The following is a 21,615-nucleotide window of genomic DNA, read 5'->3' as shown; positions in this document are numbered from 1 at the left end:
AATGTGTCCAAGGATAAAGGACAAAGTGCAAGACTGTCATTCCCCATAAAGGCCTTGTTCTCAAGTAATCTATCTCGAGTTATTTTTAGACATAGTACCCAATTCGTTTGTGGGTGATGTTGCCACTCGCGTAGCGCAGATGTTTTTGAGGAGGATATAAACGCGTGCAACGCCGTTTAAGGATGGGTTTTGCTAGTTACCCAGTCGGAGTCGGAGTCCGAGTCCGAGTCGGCTCGGGGTCGGAAACGGAGTCTTAGTGGGCTCGGAGTCGGAGTCCCAGTCGTAGTCGGAGTTGGATTTGGAGTCGGATTCGGAGTCGCAAGAGCGCTTATGACGTAGTGAAAATCGAAAATCGGAGTCCTAAGCGAAGTCATAAGCTCGACGGAATTGGAGTCGGAAGAATCAGAACGTTTCCATTTCTTCTGATTCTGTTTACGACTCCGTCGCTCATGATCCTGTGAAAACTAAATTGTGGGAATCGGAAGCAGAAGTGGAAGAACCAACTAATCACAAGGCCCAAAATCGAGCATTGTGATTGGTTTATTCTTCCACTTCTGCTTCCTACTCCGACAATCTAGTTTTGACTGGATCATAAGCGACCGACTCATAAGCAGAATCGGTGTTCTCCCTCCAGCTTCGTCGGTTTGATTTTCACTGGATCGTAACGCTCTACGCTTCTGATTACGACTCTGACTACGACTCCATCGCCAATGAAAACCAGCCCTTAGGCCGTCCACGTGGGTGCAATCTTCGTCACGGGATTGGCTATTTCTGAAACTCTCCTGGGAATTCTAAAACAGAGCCTGCTCTAATCAACTTGATAGGGATTAACGTGGGAATAAGGCCTTTGATAGGGACTAGCTCTATTTATTTTCATTCTCCATTGCCTTCGGTCATCCTGATGAGAGTTTGGACCAATTGGCAACATTGATTTCAACAAGATGGGTCTTCAAAGTAGTGACTCTAATTATAATACTTTCGCAACGGACAAGCGCACTTCTGCAATGCAAAAGTGGGGAAAATTATTACTTGAGTTTCGAAAAGTAATTGGTTTTGCGCTACTGCGCTAAGCGATTGGCCCAAAAATCTCTGACCACTTTTTCATCCGATTGAAGTAAAACTGAACCAAGCGTGACTCGTTCGCACTCGTTTTCCCGCGCTTTGCGTAGCTATATGTATTTCCGTAGAGTTCTGATTGGTTCATTGGATATTGTCTGTGTGCTTTTTTATTGGCCAGAGTGATTGCTTTGTTATTGGTTTGACGATACTCTAGAGACTATTTTCGTATACTCGGTATTGGACTGGAACCAACTTCAACTGAGGATAATTTAAGGAGTCTTTTCAAATGCAAATTAATAGCATTTATCCCTTTTTAATGCCAGGAATAAGGATATGGTCTATTGAAACCGCTCTATACTGAAATAGTTTTTATTTATGGCTGAAACTATTTTGTATACGGCCCGATATAGCTTTTTACTCTCGGCGTCACCAATGTTGCGATGGCAACCATGCTTCGAAACTTTTCCGACAAAATTGCAATTGAGCGTTGGGGTGAAGTGCACCTTTATTAATTAACTCTTTAGTATTCAAGGCGTTATACTGTGAGCAATAAAGTCATTTTATTGCATTTATATCCAGTACAGATTGAAATCACATTTTTCTTAGATTTTATCGCCTAAGAATCTTTTGTAACAGTGACTTTTATGAACCTGATCCCGACCCTCTCTCCTGCATCACCCTTGTAAACCTCGAGAGTGAGTCCCTTGCTGAGAACCAGTCTGTTGTTGTAGGCAGCGGTCCTCACGAAGCCTGCGTCATGCGCAGTGTAGCACGATCCCCAGCGTTCATCCAGCTTGAGAGTGAAGACAAACTGACCGGGGTAGAAAGAGTCGCTGGTTTTTGGACCAACTGGATCATGTCTTATAGACGTTAAACTGGCGCCGGACACGCCTTCCATTCCGTAGCAGGGGGAATGATCGGCATAATTTCCCTTATCGCATGTTCCAAAGCCGATAAATCTGGTACCGTCTGACACACCATATTTGATATCGCTGTCAGTGCCTTGCCCAATGCTGACGTCATGTGCGACTGTGATCTCAACAGTCAGCGGTAAGGCATCTGTTAAGGCACCTGCGGGTATCAATGGAACTTTGAGCAGCGCAGCCTTTGCTAATGAGCCCGCGTTGAAAGCGATTTGAGCAGCGGATGCTGTGCGTTCGAGAGCGATGTATGACGCATGTGTTTCAAGCCATAAGGGCGTCATGTGGAAGACTTTGATGTTTCCCTAACAAGAGGAAAATAATCTTACTACTTCATTAAAATTCAGAGCTTAAAATGTGTCGACTACAAAAGTAAATAATATACCGCGTATTTTGTTCCAAGAGGGCGCGGTAACGAATTAATGATGGAACCTGATTGGATCTTGGCGTGGTCCGGATTTTCTTATCTCTGACCACGGTCACGGTAGGGAACGCGAACGATGTGTGTTTGGAAAATGTCAACAATTGTAAATGAGGTTTGAGAAAGATGGGGTATATATTAAATTCAATTTTAAATCATTTACCGGTTATGGTCGGTCCGTGTCAGTGAAAAACTGTGACCTCGGCATTGAAAATACCCAAAGCCTCGGTCACAGTTTTTCACTGTACGGACCTCCCAATCGACAAATAACTTATGTGTATCCTCACCTCTCCATTGCAGCTTTTTGCTTGACAAAGTGGCATACAGATAGACTGACCAGGCGTATCATCCGCCTGCAAAAACACAAGTAGACGTAACTGTATTTAGCTGGAAGCACCTTTAGTATATATAGACTCTCTCTCTAGAACTTGAGTTGATTCCCTTCTTATTTGTAAATCTTTTCAAACGAGGACTGGCCCACGGCCTCTTAGCATCCACCTTATGCTTTTTTCTGCTAAAACATTTTTTTTCTCTCGAAAAAATGTTCATTCTAATTGGGCAACGAAAAAGAAATCGAGCAGAGAGCCAACTGGCTCCTAACCCTGTGTGAAATACCCACAGCGCCGGAACTCAGGTTTAATACAGCTGAAGGCTATCCAATTGAAAAAAAAAAACTTAAAATTATCGGAACTACATGGATTATTGATCATGCCTTCAGTAAAAAAGGAAAATGGCAATGAACGGTCATTGAAGTGCTTATACCATGACATTTTTGCAATGGAATCTTAGAAGCTTTGTATATTCACTAAATTCGGCAGCATAAATTAGTCTGTGGAGGTGTCTCAATTTCGGGGTCATTAAGACTCACCGAGGCACCGAAATCCTTGTTGGAAATTCCGACTGTGACTTAATTAAACGATTTTAAAGGCCTGACAACACATGAAATCACGTTTGACGTGGAAATATGGGACACCGCACTCGCCAATTTTTTCAAGGCTTTTCAGTTAGTTCTTGTTCAGTTTTGTGACATTTAAAGTGATGATGGTTAAACAGGAAGGGAAATGCGTGATAAAATACGTTCAAAGGCTTTACTATAAATTAACAACTGAAACATCGGATGAACAATATTTGATTTGGAATGTAAACGTCAATTTTCATTTTCGCTGGCTGCAGATAATTTGCGAGAAAAATATTAAATTATTCAATAGTATTTATGTTCATTCAGTCACTTCAAGTTTAGTAATTCTTTTGACGGTAGCCGTTTGAGTAGATCCAGAGAGTATCACCTCCCACAGGCTTTGTAACAAATCAGGAGTTTGTTTGTCAAAAGCTAATTTTCACGGTGGAATCATAAGCTTTATGCGGCCGTTCTTGTCGTTTAGCTGAGAAATTTGAGGAAACACGTTGTTGCTTTTTTGGGGGGAAATCCTCACCACACTGGCTTGAACGCTAACACGCAGTGAAGAGAAAAGCTGTCAGACAACTAAAAATATAAATGTTAGAAATTTACTTACTGATGAAGTCACGACAAACAGCGACATTGCTGTCACGGATAGAAAACAAAGACGCCACAAAGCCATTGTGAGGAGAGATTCTCCAGAAGCTTATTCTATACCTGCGAATCTTGTTGGAACTAAGTTACAAAAGTAACTGCGTATTTGTTCGCAGTACAAGCTAATTTAAGTACATTAAAGGCATCATCAGTGGGATGTTCCTGCATATTGTCAACATTATTATATCTTACTGAAGGCATATGTTGACTCAGCTGACTTTTTGCACAGGAAACCGAATGTGAAATTCGCACGATGTCGTAATTAAAATTTATTTTAAGATTCTTGGCTCGCAAAAGCGGAATTTGAAAACTAGACATGACGTGAACTGACAGAGAAATTACATTTAATTTAGAACAGCTCCCTTCGTTCATTAATTTTAAACAATGCTAGATTCTCACTCGAGATCGATAACTCCCCTTAATTAACCCTATTGAGACAAGCGTAAGGGAGAGTGAGGGAGAGAGTGGGAGAAGCGGGGGTGGGGGTGGGGGGGGGGGGGTGTTGAGGCCCTTGCCATTTTTGTAACCTTGAAACGATTTAAGGCCATGAGTCCCAAATTTGGTGACCTTTTCCGAAATATATCTGGTAATAATTGGGCGTGACATGTCATTGGTTACGAGCTTGATGTCTGCATGACAATCATATTTTAGCAACCATGCATGCTTTTCAAATTTCCAACTTTGCCCACGAAAATTCTAACTTCTTTAGAGCAACTTCTTTTATTTTTAGTTTTTTTTGCCGGTTTTGACTATATTTTTCAGCCACGTTTGCTGGTTTTGTAACGTTTTATCAAAATTAGTGGAACCAAAGAAATTTGGACATGATGACGTCATCACTACATCACCTGACGTCATTGCTTCATATTATGGGCCCCGAGGGAAACATATTTTTCAATTTTCTAAGAGTTACAGTGTGGGGGAGTCAAGTGGGTTATAGCTGATAGAGTGATCCGGAGGGGAGGGGGGGGGGAGGGGTAAAGACTACCAATGGACTAGCACCCTACCCAGGGGTGGCAACCTTATTCTAAGTTGCTCCACGCTACGTACCAATGTAAGCTGGGTTGACCAAGTGACCTAGATCGACTTCACCCCCTCCCCTCCCCCCTCCCTCTATATGACGAGGACGGTGAGCTTAAGTTAGTGGCCAGCATTGAACAAAATTATGTATCTCTTAATAGTTTATTTCTATTATACACGTACTGATAAAATTATTCCTGTGTATTTTAGACAAGATCTTGTTTGCAAATTCAAAGCGTACTCTTCTTCATCGAGTTTTTAACAAGACAGTATCACTAGCTACCTAAACTATTGGAGCTAGTTTTCTTCTTCCTACACAGGAGCTCATCAAGTGGAGTATTCACGTGCTGTCATTTGTCAGTCAAAGATTTATCAAGCAAGGCTATTTTTAGAATGACTGTCCACTAATACTCATGTGCCGAACAAGCACAACAAAGACAACATCAACGAAGTCAACAACAACAGGTAATAATCAAAACTAGAAAGCTCAAAATACGACACGGGAAGCAGGTAAAATTACATAGTTTCTCTTCGGACAGCCTTTCACAAATTGGCGTAGAATTTCCCCAAAATTAGCCTGACTTGTAAAACAACTTTTACCACTCGACACTCTAGTGTATTACCAATGAAATAAAAGCCATGGAGCAGTACTTTCACGTGGTACTGTTTATTACTCTGTACAAGGTGGTTCTAACTTTTAAGTCTGTGGATGAAACCTTAGCGTGTGACCATTCAAATAAAAGCTATTGTGCACTACTTTCATGTGGCACTGTTTACTGTGCTGTACAAGGGGGTTCTAACTTTATCCCTAATGTATGACCATTCAGCTATTGAGTACTGTAGTGGTTTATAAACAAGATTAAGTGAAACTATCACTAAAACAAAAGACGCACGTGCTCTATCCTTTGACACAATTTAAAATAAGCAGGGGGATTTTGTACAGACTGTAATTTCAGTCTCCCTTTGAAAATTTCCAACACAAGAGCAAGTGCTCTGTTAGAACTGTTACTTGAGTTCAACCCAAAGTAGCATTTTTCAACCATTGGGTTATGCTGGAATCCCGTTGATGAATTTAAAGTTCATTTATGCCCTCCACAATAAAAAATAAACCTATAATGTCGTTGGATTTCCGTCGATCCGGTTAATCAAGTTTTCACTTGCTCACGTCAGTCAACCGACATGTTTTAACCAATCGCAAGCAAGTAACTCTGTCTTTTGTGAACCAATGATATCAAAACCCTAATTTATGGAATCGATCAAGAATATAGTGTGTCGAACACTTTTTAGACATGAGATTACAATTAAAGGCTTTAAAAATTTATCACATGGCAGTTCATGTTGATTACGTTCCTTTTTGGACGTGCATAAAATTTGGCTATTACATGTAAAACATTTTATAACAAATGATATCTTACACGCATTTCGTATTGAGGAACTGTAAAATAATTGCTCACGACATCTATATTGCACCGTACATAACTCACAAATAACGTCTAATCCTACTTAAAAATCGCCTTAATCAAGCACCATTTTACAGTGTTATGTATGGACCTTGGTTTTGAACAATGAATACAACTCATTACACCAGTTTTTATTATCAAGGGATTCCTTCCCAAATTTCATTCAACTCTGAAATCTTAAACTGTTTTGGTGTTACCTTTAGTTGAGCTCTGAAAAATTCATCAATCAACGTTATTTTCTTAACAGGACGGTTCTGACCCAGACAGGTCCAACTCAATTGTTTACCGTTATGAATGGGCTTGTTTTCGCTCGTCTTGTCCAGTGAAAGGGAATTTTGTGTTTCCTTTTAAAGCCGCAAAACTTTACCACTAACGACTAATCAATCAAAGCCAGGAATTTACGAGACCGCAGTCACTATCAGAGCAGCGGCTGCTGCGAGTAAACCATTTGTGGTTGCGCGGGAAAACTCGAGTAGCCCGCCACGCTAGGTTGCGCTAGAGACTGGGCATAGTAATCATGCGGTACACTCTGGGACGGATACTCGGGTGGTGCCGCAGGAATCCCCTGTTGGTAAGGAAGTTGCTGTTGCTGCTGGTAGGACATTGGTGGTTGTTGAACTTGCTGTTGGCTTGGGAACGTTTGTTGGACGTTGCCTGGAGGCTGCATCGAGGCCTGGGGTGGAGCATGCGCCTGGCTGAGCTGAGTCGGTTGGTAAGGCGCTGAAGTCACGTGGTTGGACATGTGACTTGCGTAGGGCTGAACAGGCCCTTGGCTCGAGTATGCCGTGCCCTACGAATCGTGCAAGAAACAAACATTACTTGGAAAAAGCGCCGACAGGCATGAAGAATTAAGATTTCCTCCAAACACTCACCATAACAGATGACCCCAGAACGGCACCCGGCTCGCTCATATACTGAAGTGACGTTGGAGGGGAGACCTGGGGATAACCTGCAGGATGTGGGGCATAGAGCTGTGTCGCCTGGAAAAGAGTAACGGGACAAGTTAGTGTAAACGCAGGGCAACGTCCATGTGAATAACTTCCCAGGGCTTCTACACATGTAGAGAGTGAATCGAACCGTAATCGGGGTAACAATATCGGCCTTTCCACAAACCTTGCAACGATGGTTTTTAGAATTTTGTTACCATAAGAAAAAGCATATCCAACATTGAATATCCGATAGAGTTTCTTAGGGACGTTCCATGCATCTTACTTGAGGGTATTGCTGTGCTGTTGATCCCGGCAGCTGATACATGCCCATGGAGGCCTGGGGATTAGCGCCATATCCATAAGGCAGCGTAGGGACTGGTAATGGCTCTTTCATCAGCCTGTAATACAAAAAGAAAAACCTGCTTTACTAACCTGTTTTTGATATTTTTTCTTTTTTTACGTACAAGAGAGACAAACAGAAAGAGAGAGTTGCATTTTTAAGCTTTCACTTTAGACAGATTCAGCACACTTCTGTCAGCCATTCCTTAACTCCACAGCAAAAAGTCCACTTGACATCTTGTGATCAAATTTTTGAGTTCAAGTGCCAGGGGTCATTTTAAGTTGCAATGATAGCACCCCACATTTTTGCGCGAGAAGTAAGTTTAAATTATAAGGGAGGCAATGAAAGAAAAAAACTATCAAGAGATTACCTCTGGTATAAACTCAACGCTTGTAGATATTGTTCGTTCATTGATGATAATTCTTGGCGTTTTCTACAAAAAGAGAAAAAAGATGATGTATTACTTATAAGCGATCATATGCTAAGGATGGAAGGAAATTTTACTCCGAAATCAGCAGTCCATAGAAAGCCTGAAGGGAGGAGAAAACGTAGAAAGTCAAAGACAACTTGGAGGAGGACGTTCAAGGCTTTTTTTTTTTTTTTTTTTTTTTTTCCCCAGGCTTTATTTTCGTGACTGCTCAAGTTGATTTGTACAACATTCCGTAGGAAAAACGGTGGCGGCTGTACATTTTACCACAATCCCATGCAAACTTTGCACAGCCCATAAAGTACAAGGAAAGCCATACTTAAATGCAACACTTGTCCCTGAACTGACGACATTGTGTATGCTTGATTTGAACTTTTTGGAACTTTTGTGTACGTTTTGAGCGCTGTAAAGGTTTTCGTGAACAATTCGCCATCTATTTTTCCTACGGTTTGTAACTTATTAAAAATTTAACTACTAGCTAGATAAATTCTCATACATGGGATTTTAAACAAATGTAAGGATAGCTTCCATCAAAACAACACCATCAGTAAAAGCGGGTTTTGTTAGTTGTAAAAAAAGAAAAGAAATAAAGAGGTTTGGTTCACCTTTCACTTTCTTCAATCTTGCCCTTGACAAGAGGCTCCATTCTGTAGCATTCATCTGTGATGTATAGGAGAACTTAGCCAATTAACACAACAACTCTTCAATTTATTAACTATAGAACATCCCGTGCCCGTAATTTAACAACATGGTTGCCACAGATAAAAATCAAATTTCCCTGACCAGCTAAATACAAATGTCCGATCTAGTAGCGGCTTCTGGTCTCAACTTACAGTCGTCCCCTCCGCCCATTCATGTAGACTCGTAAGTTTTCAAAGAATTCCTCTTTATTCGTAGCAGGGAGAAGCTGAAGCTCGATGATCCGAAATGAAATCTTAGCCTGCTCTTCATCTCAACCCTGCTCAAGTGCAGAGTGGCACAATTTTCATTACAACAAAACGAACCTTCCATATCTTGAATTGTTTCCTCTTGTTCGTCTTCGCCTTCGATATTGGCTCCCTTTAACATGTTTGTACACAAGTCTATCTTTTCCTAAATGCAGATAAAACGTTATGGTATTAACAACAGTAAAGTAAAGTTAAAGTCTATATACGAGTCAAGTGGCCCATCAGGCCGGCGCTTATCCCGGTTTCAGTAACATGAAGCGACTTATGACTGTTTCTATGAGAACCTGAAGCCAATCCGACATGAAATCTTAGCCTGTTCTTCGTCTCAACCCTGCGATGCTAGTCCATCGCAGGGTTAGACCAAGTCCCATTTAATTTGGGAATTGAGGGGAAAAGAGAAACTTAACAAATTTGCAATTTTGCACTGAAAACGTCGGAGCCATGTTACAATATTGATATATGGAACGTGGCCTATTAAGCCTTCCCTGAACGGAGATTGAAGGGGGGGGGGTAGGGAGGAGGCGAAAGGGGGAAGAGGGGATGAGGGAGGGGAGAAGGGTGGGTGGGAGGAGAGGCAGGGGTTCCATTGCTCTTTATTTCTTCCTTGGCCTCAGCTCTCACTATCTTCATTTTAAAGTTTCTTTACAACCTTTCCACCTGCATAACCTGCTACGCTCTTTAAAAATATTTCTTTTCAAAGTAAAACGTTAGAAAACCGCATTGATGTCATGTTATCAATTGTTTTACTACGCTTATTGACGTATTGATTTAGGAAAATTGTTTCAATGCCTCTGAGAAGCCTCATTGAGTAAGTTGTCAGTTAAGATATTTATTCATCACTTTATAGCTCTAATCTCACCTCACTGATTTCTGTTTTCACTGGTACTGTTGACTCTAGATAACAAAGAAAGAAAATCAAAGTGACGAAATTCGAAGCTACACCGAGAGGGAACATTTTACAACTCATTAGCCTACTAAGCGGGCTAACAACTGTTTAAAAACAACTAAATAGGGACATAATTCATGGTAGGCCACCCATATAGTCTCCCTGCAGTTTGCTTCTATTTACTGCCGTTTGCTTGCGGTTAGCATTTAAATATTGTGTTTACTCGCAGTTGGCATTTATTTACTACTGTTTGCTTGCGGTTAACATTTAATTACTGCTGTTTGCTTGCGGTTAGCATTTAAGGAGTAAAGGGGAAGGCGATTATATGTGGCCTACCATGAATTATCTGCCACTAAATATCTCTTGAAGAACAATATAGGAAAGTGTCAACAGCGGTGTACCACGGAAAAATTCACCGCGTGACGAGTGAGTTCTATGGTACATACAGTACAGCCCAAAAATAATGCACGCGCAAGAAGTGGCGCAAGAAGGTCTTACGCCGCAAGAACACGCAAACCGCCGCAAGAAGTAAAAATGTCGTGTTTTTGCGGTTTACCCGCAAGAACATTCGAAACGTGAGAAGTTGAAAGTCTAACCGCAAGAAGCCGCAAGAAGTTGAAAATCTAACCGCAAGAAGCCGCAAGAACTTATGAATCTTACCGCAAGCCGCAACAAGGCGCAAGAAGTTGTTGCAGGTCAAACAGTCTGTTCGTTTATAAGTGCCATGTTGGTGGTCGAAATGCTCAGCGTGTGCTCGCAACGTTATCCATAAGATATGTCACTGCAGTGGGAAGAGATATATTTCCAACAGCTGAGACCAGATCTGGATTTATGTTTGCCTATACTGCGAAAATAATATCGAACGCACTCGCGTGTTCATGATACCTACGGGAAAAAAGCCCTTCGATCACTTGAACAGTCTGCTGGCATACAATCACAAAACGTCTCCAAGTAATGAGGCTCATGAAGAAACAGTCCACGTAGAAAAATCGAACTACGATGTAGTTAGTCTGGGGTCCAACGCTTTTTGCTTCTGAATGCAAAATTCATTATCATTCAGAAGTGTTGTCTTCTTCTTGCGGATATGTGAGCGAAGACAACTTTCGTTCAAATCGCACACTGAACCGCAAAGACTGCGTGTGCACTACGATGTCGTAAGTTTCTTTAAGAACTTTTCGCAGAATTAGTGTTACAGGCGAAAAGCCCTTGCAGAAAATATATTTTGTGTTTCTAAACAAACAGTAATCAACGAAACTTGAAAGTCGCCTATGGAAGCGAACTTCGTAAATTCTACCCTGTTTGCAACGCGGTAAAACATTACCGGTATAACTATGGTTGTGATAAGCACATAAATGATCTCTGAACAGCGAAATCTCATGAGTTTGCCTTATGCATTCCTCTTATTTCGAAGAAAATCCCATTGAACGAAATCTTTCAAGACAGCATGCACTGATAACAATCATGTTGTTGTGACGCCTTGAATTTGCATAACCTCTTCAAACATTACTGGTGCGTGAAAAGTCACGCTTTTGTCATGCATGCATGTAGTCCTGTGCTTGTTTTCGCCGACTGAGAAACTTGCTTGTTTCAAAATTTGGGTTACACTTGGAAGTTACTTCCCAGTAAATATGTGTTTTTTTAACTTTTGGTCCGGACAGAAAAAGCCATTTCAAATAAACTCTCGATTCACAGGTTGCTTAGCACGTGACCAAAATCTTCCCACTGTCAGAGATAAAATCTACATGTACTGACTGATTTATTCGCGAACGAAAACTCTCTCCAAGGACGACCTCAACAGCGTTTAGACTTTATATGGCTTACAATTTAGAACCTATAATATTAGTCACATCATTAAGAAGCTTCCCAAGATCTATTGTGTAACGGTAGCCGTATACGTAGTAAGGTCGACGATTTGTTTGTTCGTCGGTACAGCTGAGAATCAACTTCTTCTTCTGTTATATTTGTTTACGTTTTGATGGATTGAAATACAGCTTTGTGGTACATGTAAACAGCAGCTCACGCCGATCAACGAGTTCGAAGTTTCATCAAACGCGCATCCGTTCATTACTTTTTCTTTGGTCGTTCCCGGGGATCGGTCCAAATTCGAATTAAGTTAGACTCATGAAAAGTTCGTCGTCTGAACTGAACTTTTAGAGTTTAATTTGTCAAGAGTTAAGAATTTGTCGCTTTAATGCTTCTTACGGTAAGTGTGGCGCTAGTTATGTTTTTTTCGTTGTGTCTGTTAGTTGTGTTTTTTAGAACCCGTCGCCAAGACGGTACTGTCTTGATACGGATTTTCGCGTGCTAAGAGTGTTAGCGCAAAAGAAGTTCTTGCGGGTTGAAAATCCAACCGCAAAGAAGTTCTTGCGGTTTTAACTCCTAACCGCAAAGAAGTTCTTGCGTCTTGCAGGATCCAAGCGCAAGCGACCCGCAAGAAGCCGCAAGAAGTTGACGGCTTGCGGATGCAAAAAGAAGTTCTTGCGCGTGCATTATTTTTGGGCTGTACTGTATCATGTATTGAACGTGGAACGAACGAGTCTGACAATGAATTTCATTTGAATCACATAGCTTTACGTGACTTATCTACTCAAGGACCAAGTTTGTCTCTGAGAGTACTAAAAAGCCATTTGAAATGTAGTCGCATCCAATGGCGATTTCACGCTTAATAACACGCCTTTATGGCCAGTCAGCGAGCGAGATTTTCTTGAATAGGCCATTTCTTACTTGCCCGTGTGAAAACGAGTCTCCGTGCGAAGCTATTCATATGACAGTGCTTAACCCGAACTATTCAATTCCACCTAGGGCTTTAATTCGTTTTTAAAATTTGTTTTCTTTTTTTTTATTAATGAAATTCCCAAATTATCGAAAATCATTTGCGATTATACAAGGTCCGTAAATAAAACACAGTACCTTCAGATGTCGGGGCCTGGTGCCTAGGTTCGTCAGCCCAGCGTACCTTCTTCTTTTCCACCTTCGACGCTGATGACAACAGCAAAAATATAAAACATATCGATTACAACTTGTAGAAGACAGGCTTTCAATTCACTGCAAACTTAGTAAGACTACCACTTCTGAGAAGCTGTTTCATATAGTTGGGCTCACGTTTTAGAGTGGGTCATTCAAACAGCTTGTTTTCATGCCATTTCTCGTTTCCAAAGTGGCCAGATATTCATTTTTTCGGCACAATAGTAAAAGGGACTTTGAGAGTAAAGAAACTTGTAGTTTCAGTCTAAGTTTGAGTTTAACTTTAATTTTTTTTTTCTTTTCTTACATATAGTTACATGTACAAAATTTGCTTGTCACCGCAACTAGTTCCAGAACTAATCGAGGCGGGGGCAAGAGTTTATATTAAAAAGGAAAGAAAGAAAAAAAAAGTAATGATCACTTACAAGAATACAACACAGCGTTGCACAAGAATACAACACAGAGACCCTGCATGGCCAGAATCTGGGTAGTTTTATATAGGGTAGATTTAACATAATACAAACTTACGACTTTCGGGCTCAGACAAATCCGACGTCACAAAGTTAGAAGGAAATAGTCCTACGCCACGAGCTGTTTCACCCTTCCACCAGTTCACATCACTGAAAAAAAAAAAAAAAACAGTCACATAGTGTCATATAAGTTTATGAGCAGGAAAACATTTGACCATCTTTCTTTATCGTTAGGTAGTGTTTTATATTAATAACATTGATATTATATATCTCAGTTGATACGCGCGCTGTGATTGATTAAGTTAGAGGCGGTATTCGCTATTTATTTATTTATTTTTTTATTTTTTTGTTGCCAAAGCGCCCCTGTGCCCCACTGGGGGCTATAAAGAATGATGAGGATGAAAGCGTTTCGTTATTTATCGTCAAGATTTCTCAACGTTGGCGACATGTCTCGAATTGAGTCATTTTGGTTTTGACCTCTACGAAATGGTCTGCCGAACCCGTACGATAGTAGAGATATCTCGTCATCACGGTCCGTACTGTAAGTTCTCCTTTGACCAATGGCCAGCACGCTTCATGCTTTGGTCGTAAATCGAAGGAGGAAAAAAAACCTTGGTCCATAACTTGCAGTGCGGACCTGGAACTCCATTAGTACGAGGTATTTATCATCCAAATGCACTCCGCAGAGTACAAATAACGCCGAACTGAACACAAGTGTCTCACAGTATTTGTACTCTTGGAAAGCAGTTTAGCAGGCTGGTTGCAGGGATCGCTTGTGGTCTACGGAACAACAAACCTCCTGGAGCGGATTCCCATAGGAAAAGGACGAGGGTGCCTCGTCGTACCCTGTAGGGGTTAAAAGATCGGGTTTGGTACCTCTTTGGGTGTGCAGTCTCAAAAGGTCCACAGTAGAAGCTTTTGCGGTACCTTTTAGGGTATTGAGTCGAACAAAATGACAGGAGAGCATGTGTTGTTTTAGAATTGGTTCCTCTTAGGGGTGAAAAAAGTTTCAAGCGACGCCCACAAAACAGGATCTTGGCAGAGGTTCTTTTCAAAATTTCCGACGAGCACTCCAGTCCTTTTCATCTGGGAGTCCTCCCCCCACCCCTCCGGACAACAAACAGTAGGCGTTTGATAAAAGAAATGTTCAGCAAAACAAGATTAGGTTAGGAACCAACCTGTCATCAAGAACAGATATTATCTCTCCAGACTTGAATGTAAGTTCATTGTCTTCAACTGCCTCAAAATCGTACAACGCTCGGACTTTTTTGGCCTCAACCTAACATAATACAAAAAGACATTCAGTTGAAAGCTATATTGTCTTTCTTTAAGGTCGTAGCTTGCTTTTTTTGCTTGTACTGATAAATGTTTTTGCATTTCAGTTTCATAAATTTCTGTTGGATTCAAAGAGAACTTATTAATCAAAATCACTCAAGCATCAGGTTGTAGTTGCCATGGCAATGGCAAGTGTTACAAAGACAATGTCCCCCACCCTACCACATGCCATTGAAATTTATTCAAATATGATTGATCAAACCAAACAGAATGGAATCCTGTTACATAGATGTCATAGAGGTGATAACTAATAATTTCAATTTTGACTTGTTGAAAGCAGATCAAATAACTGGATATGCTGTGGTTCAAACAGGACACCTACCCTTCTTGCAGGAGCTGGTGAAGGTGAACTGAAGCTTGGATACAAACTAGAGACCTTGGGCTACAAATATTGAATGAAACAATCAAACTTCTAGAGTCATGAAAAACAACTGAAGGGACATCAAAAGAATGATCAACAGCTTAGTCACCAAACAAAATCAATTGATCTGCACCCTGTTTACACAAACAAGAACATGCCTACTCTGTTACAGCTATGTTTTTCAATGTTGTTCCAGAGAAGACTTACATATTAAGTATTTATATGCTGAGCAAAATCAAAGACAGCTGTAAAACTGCACGACGATGATATTTCAAGGCATTTCAAATTTTTGGTTTATCACTAGAAAGGTCAATATCATGAAATTTTGACCAAAAGCTCCCAATTGTGTACAAAGCATGTCACATACCACTGACTTTCAAGAAAGCAAAGAGAAAACTCATTGAAAAAGCAGTGATTTGAACAACATAGTAAAAACGATGACTACTTAAGCATAGTATAAATCAGTATGCTCTACCTTACTACTTTCTGCTTCCTGAAGGGACAACTGAATTGCTGAAGGTGAAAAAGAAAAAAAATGACAAATATCTGTATTAGAAATGCAAAGCAAGAGAATCTTAGGTCAAAACACCGTTGGCAAATCATCAACATACAGACACCTTACAAACCCCACATACATCTCCCACTAGAACAATGCTGAGATACATGTATGGTCGCATGGTTCAATGGAGAGAATTCCAATTCAGAATTGCACTTGATGTGAGGAAGGGAAGTAATGTATCAAACACGAGAGACAGTGTTTCAAAAGGATATCCAAACACCGGGAAGAAAGTTGAAAATACGACGGGCAGCAGAGTATTTGTATGCTAATTAAGACCAGGTATACAAACCTCCTTCACAGTTGTGATTTGCTTTGTTTTAACTTGATGAATTATGAGTTTGAGAACGGTAGCTGAAGGCAAGAATTGTTTGCTAAAAAAATGGTGCCAAGATTTTTGCCAAAACATTTTGTTGTCGCAATCATGCCTGCAACAAACTGTACCATGCTATGGTTGCATATTGGTGAGGGAAGGTTGATGCCCTCATCTCTGACTATTTGTGATGTGACTGCACAAGGTCACGTGAAAACTCGACAAAATGTAAAGTATTCACTCGCTGAATGAAGGGTGTAATGTTGGAAACAGTTAAAAGCATTGAAGTTGCTTCAAAATCGAATTTTTTCATAGAGATCCTTTCTCAAGTTTTTGTCGGAATGAGTAGACCTGTGTAGTGTGTGATGTTCAAGTACCTCTGGCTAAATCTTCATCTTCTTGATGTGCACTAACTGTTGCAGGAGCTGAAGAATGACTTGATGAACTTGGTGAACTTGAACTTGTGTCCTATAAACAGTATGATTACAAACAATGCAATACTACATGTATATAAAAATATATACAAAAGTCAATAAAATAAATAAAATAATGAAAGAAAGTGGCATTTTTTCCTCTGAAAACTGTAGTTTTAGTAGTCAAAACTACTCAATAGATTTTGATTATGAAAATTACAAAAACACTTTGCATTTAGTTTCAACCACGGTGCTTCACTATCTGTTTACATTCTCTGTGTACTACATAATTTAATTTCATCTGAATTTCAGACTTTCTCTTCACAAATACAATGTAATAAATAGCCTCATCCCTATAATTTATTGCTGCTCAAATTGAACTGCAGGTGCAAAGAATCAAAAGGTAAGAAATAGAATAGAAGTATGTAAAATAAGCCAACCTTGGAACTGTCAGGAAAACTAACTCCATCTGCTTTGAGTTCTTTGTAAAGTGATGGTATTAGACTGAAATTGAACAAGAGGACAAAGTCTTAAAATTAATGCACATCATGAAATATTATTACTGATCATCTAATGAGAGTCCGAAGCGTGTCTGCTTAGTACAGGTTTCATTGTATTAAGCTTCAAGTAGTAAAATGTTATTGTACATCCACATGTACCTTCCATAATTTATCTGGTACCCATTTAAAACACCCTATAGTAGACATGTACAGTCAAACCTCTCTAATATGGACACGGAAGGGACAGAGCGAAGTGTCCATATTAGAGAGGTGTCCATATTGGAGGTCACTATGATGATGTCACTTTTACATGTAAGTTTCCACAGAAGTATTTTTCATTACACTGTACTGTATTTGCAAGATTTAGCGCCTGTCATCCATTTTAGAGAGGGTCTGTATTATAGACTGAGGTTTTTTAGAGGAAATGTATGAGAATTTTGCCGGTAAATAGGAAATTGTCCGTATTAGAGAGGTATCCATATTAGAGAGGTGTCTGTATCCATGGAGAGGTTGGACTGTAATTGTTAACAAAAAAAATAACACACAAAATTGTATACCTCAACTGTGGGTCATCCTTGAAGCTAACAGACCACTCCTTTATCAGGCTTTTCAGTTTTTCGGTTACTTTGGGATGTCCCTAGAAACAAAATGATGAACATGGTACAACTGATCAAAATCCATCCAGAAAAGTGTTCATCACATAACAAAACTATGCTACAAACACAGCACAGTCTCTATTGAAACCAACTTCTGAACCTTAATAACATGTACATGTACAAGTACAAACTGAGGTCTACACCAGCGTTGGAATGTTCAACCTTACGTGCCATCACAGGGATGATGTCTGAAAATAGAATGCAAATTATTGAAACCCCGCGAGAGTCAGACAACATTAGCGCATTCTGACAGAAATAGGAGGAAAATGAAGGCCAAATTCTCATTTTAAAAATTGTTTTAGGAACACTCGCTTACACGCATGAAAAAGTGTCAAATTCTCCACCGTTCCATTTTGTTTGTCTGAGTTATGATGTCACTCACACGCTTCGCTATTTGTGCTACTCCCAGCTGATGTCCATGTATGTACAACTGTAACTCAACACATGAAACAGAAAGCTGTTTTGAAACATTATGCACTTGTTAATACATTTTTAGTCGATGAGAAGATGAAGGAGCAGAATTTATTTCTATTATTTTGTATTTTTTTTTCTGAACTGTAATATTACTGTAACAGTACTTACCCTTGAAATTATACTTTTTGCCTCATTGACAAAATCCCTGGAGCACACTTCCAAGTGGAACACTTTATCACAATTATTCACACAAGCAGATAGGAGCTAAATTATCAAACGAGAAAAACACACCACTTTGAGGAACGTATGTAGTAATGAACCTACAGTAAGAAACACACTTGTCTAGTCTTGCCTCATTAATTGAATTGACTTTGTTAGTGATTGCAAACAATAGAAACAATTTATTTACAGATGATCATAACCGCTCACAAGAAATCTTAAATGGGAAATCTCCAAGAGAACAGGCCAGCATAACAACTACATGTACCAACCGACTCTTTGAAATTTTACATAATTATATCTAAACAAATGTGCCTGGAACACCCAACTTTTATAATTTAGTTGGTGTGATGTCTTTAATGATTTTACCAACTTAATAAATGTAGATGTAGATGTAACTTATTATAACACTCTGTAGGGAAAATGAGCCAAAGGTTCAATAAGAGTAACACTAACTGGACAACAAGTCCTTCTAGATGTGATAAGAAGGGGCATATCTGTACAATTACATGTACATACAAGTTCCTCTGCAGGATCAAGATCATCGATCCAAAACCACTGGGATCATGGCATAACAATGGACCTGATGAATCCTTACTCCGACTGGATTCATTGATTACTTGGATGCACCATGATCCAAGCGATCTTGGATCGTTGATCCTGATCCATATCATCCCAACGGAACACACATATAGCATTACTTAAAAACTTACTGTAAGTGCTTGAATAGCAACGTGGGGAACTCTATGGTTTACTCTTTTCATTATTGAACGTAATGCATCTTTGGGTCTAAAAAGAAAAGTATAACTTATGATTATGCATTAGGAAATCAATATGATACATCCCTAAGGATAAACTAAGACAGTGGAATCCCAATTTTTTTTAACCTCCATGGGAACAAAAATTGGTTTCAAAAATAGAGTACATGTGGTTCAAGAAATTTGGGGGTAAAATATTACAGTGTTTGACTGAGGAGAGGGAAAAGACAAGTTTTGGTTTGAGTTAGGTATTGGAGGTTTGAAAAATCAAGTATTTGAGAAATTGGGATTCCACTATACAAGTAGTTGAATTTATAATCCACCAACTTACTGATAAGTCATGGTTGGCCAGGTAAGCACAATCTCTACAATTGTGACCCCACGGTATATTTTTACAAGTATACAATCCATCTAAATGCTTCACATGACTGAATATGCACCAGCTAAAACTGGGGAACATCTGAGTGATATTCCACAATTTTCTTCAAAACTGCATGTGGTGCGAAAAAGATTTGAAGAAAATTAAAAACACAGTAGCCTCCATTTAGCATGAACATATGCTTGGATATTTGTCCTTGGACATTATTTGTTCCTCAAAGCTTACAGTTTTCAGAGCTACACTCTGGGAAAACTGTTTGCTTCTTAGAACACATAATGTCCATAGAAAAAATAATATCCACCATATTTTCTTGCCAAACAGAGGCTATTTTTTGTATATTTATGGAAAGGCAAAACCTAGAGGAATATAAAAGGTTCTCTGCAAAGTAAGTTCAATCTTCCCGCTGTTCCTGCAGTTTGTTGTGTTTTTTGCCCTTGAACATTATACATTCAAAATTTTAAAACCATAAAGGTGATGTTAATGCAACATTCTCTGAAAATTAAAATTTGGACAACAATGTTACAAAAATTAAGGTTGCATTTAAGGTTGCCATGTACACCATGTTACATGACATCGATTTTTAATGCAATAAATGTTGTGTAAAAAATCGACATTAAAAAAGGGCTTATGCAACATCACCCTAGAAGACATCATTTGCATAAAAGTTTATATCATCGAAGTTTGAGGCCAGATGGTTTTCAGAAGTCGAATAAGCAACTGCATGCTTTTGGTTCATGGCTAAACACTACTTGTACAACATTGTGGTACATGTAAGAACGTTCAAGGCAGCCTACGTTTAAGCTGTGTGTGGTTTCAACACTCTGCAAGGTAAAGTGTGATGTCATGATACAATGTACTGTCTTGATGATGTCATAATGATGTCACTAAAGACTGTTTCTTACAGTCACCAGGAGGTGCAGCTGAACACGTATTATTTTCTTGACTGAAGAGAAGTGTGTATTTCAAGCAAAATATTTCATAACCACATCTCCTCGATTCTCTGCATACCTAAACTCCTATCATGTACATGTAATATTACCTCAATCTAAAACATGAATAACTAAGCTAGCTTTGTACCTTTGTCTGAAGCGCATCATCACATCACACTTCTAGTCTTACGTATATCACCTTTACAAGAAGCTATAGCAGATTGAGAAGCTTGCTGTAATCAAGTCTAAAACTCTACAGCAATATCTCCCACCTCAGAATAAATACCAGGTATCAGTAACCTTCTAAGATCAACTGGTTCACTCTGGCAGAACTATACGGAAGCGAAACGTGTCTTTCATATCAAGCTTACGTACGTGCTAACATCAAATGAATGGGCGATACTTGAATATTCTTTCCTATGTGAATTGCGCGACCGCTCTAAAAGAATAAAAAGAACTCGCTAAAATGAAGATTTATCAACAAACCCAGACGATGTCCGTGGAATACGGTCACAGATTTCCATAATAAGTTGCCAGTCGTCCGTGGTATTGAGTTCACTTGTCGCTTTCTCTGTTGTTGAAATGGTAAATTGTTAGACATTTTGTTGTCTACTACGAAAGCTGTAGGAAAGCGACAGCAATGTGATTCTACTCACCAACATCTTGGTCAAAGGGTGAAGAACTAGAAAATAACGGCATTATAGACCTACAGCAATTTTTTTCAACATAAAATCAAGGGTAAACTGTCGGAACAATCGTAACAAACTTCGCTCCTGAAATATTATTGACCATGATGTCATTGCGGCCTTAGAATTAAAACGAGATACCACTGACCAGTAGGATATTCAAGTCAGAACCTGAAAAGTCACAGGTCTACCATGTGTTCTATTTTCGACACATTGAGCTGTGCTGGTAAAAATTTTGTCATAATTTGAGGAGACAGGGGAAAAAAAAAAAAAAAAAGATTCAGGTACCAGGCAAATGCCCGGCACCCAGGGAATAACAACATTGTGCACTTCCATAAAATATTGATACTCCCTACACAGTGGGGATTGGAATTTCCTGGGGGGGAGGCAGGAGGTCCGTAAGACCTAAAGAATTTAAACTGAAACCCAAGCTAATGATGCAATTTGACCACCCTGAACCCAGCCTCACAAGATACTCTGAATATGACAAGCATGGAGAAAAACGAATGGACTTACATATAAAAGCAAAACAAGCAACAACAATAACAAAGGTCAGATACTGTTCTCAATGTGTGTTGTTTTTGGTCTGCAGCCTACAGAATCCTACCCAATACCACGCCCTCCCCCAGAACCTTCATCATGAGCTGGAAAAACCCTGAGCTTGATATCGATTTCCCCACCCCCCCCCCCTCCCCCCACAATGT

At 39.7% G+C, this 21,615-nt stretch overlaps 1 protein-coding gene across 1 annotated transcript; it reads right to left on the bottom strand.

Annotated features, from left to right (window-relative positions):
* Nucleotides 1–5,658: 5,658 nt before the first annotated feature.
* Nucleotides 5,659–21,596, bottom strand: LOC145494376 (signal transducing adapter molecule 2-like). The gene is made up of 19 exons (XM_081473829.1): nucleotides 20,882–21,596; nucleotides 20,712–20,796; nucleotides 18,873–18,948; nucleotides 18,109–18,204; nucleotides 17,428–17,507; nucleotides 16,811–16,874; nucleotides 16,335–16,425; nucleotides 15,564–15,601; nucleotides 15,050–15,109; nucleotides 14,571–14,671; nucleotides 13,451–13,542; nucleotides 12,869–12,937; nucleotides 9,932–9,966; nucleotides 9,130–9,217; nucleotides 8,731–8,785; nucleotides 8,069–8,131; nucleotides 7,642–7,756; nucleotides 7,302–7,409; nucleotides 5,659–7,219 (listed from the first exon to the last, which is right to left on the bottom strand). Exons 1-19 carry the CDS (start codon nucleotides 20,922–20,924, stop codon nucleotides 6,848–6,850), a joined length of 1,731 nt encoding a protein of 576 aa, XP_081329955.1. The 5' UTR covers nucleotides 20,925–21,596; the 3' UTR covers nucleotides 5,659–6,847.
* Between the last annotated feature and the right edge of the window lie 19 nt (nucleotides 21,597–21,615).

The sequence above is a fragment of the Orbicella franksi genome, chromosome 8, assembly GCF_964199315.1.
Source record: "Orbicella franksi chromosome 8, jaOrbFran1.1, whole genome shotgun sequence".
Lineage (NCBI taxonomy): Eukaryota > Metazoa > Cnidaria > Anthozoa > Scleractinia > Merulinidae > Orbicella > Orbicella franksi.
The sequence above is the reverse complement of the archived record's forward strand: the minus strand, read 5'-3'. Positions and strand labels throughout refer to the sequence as shown.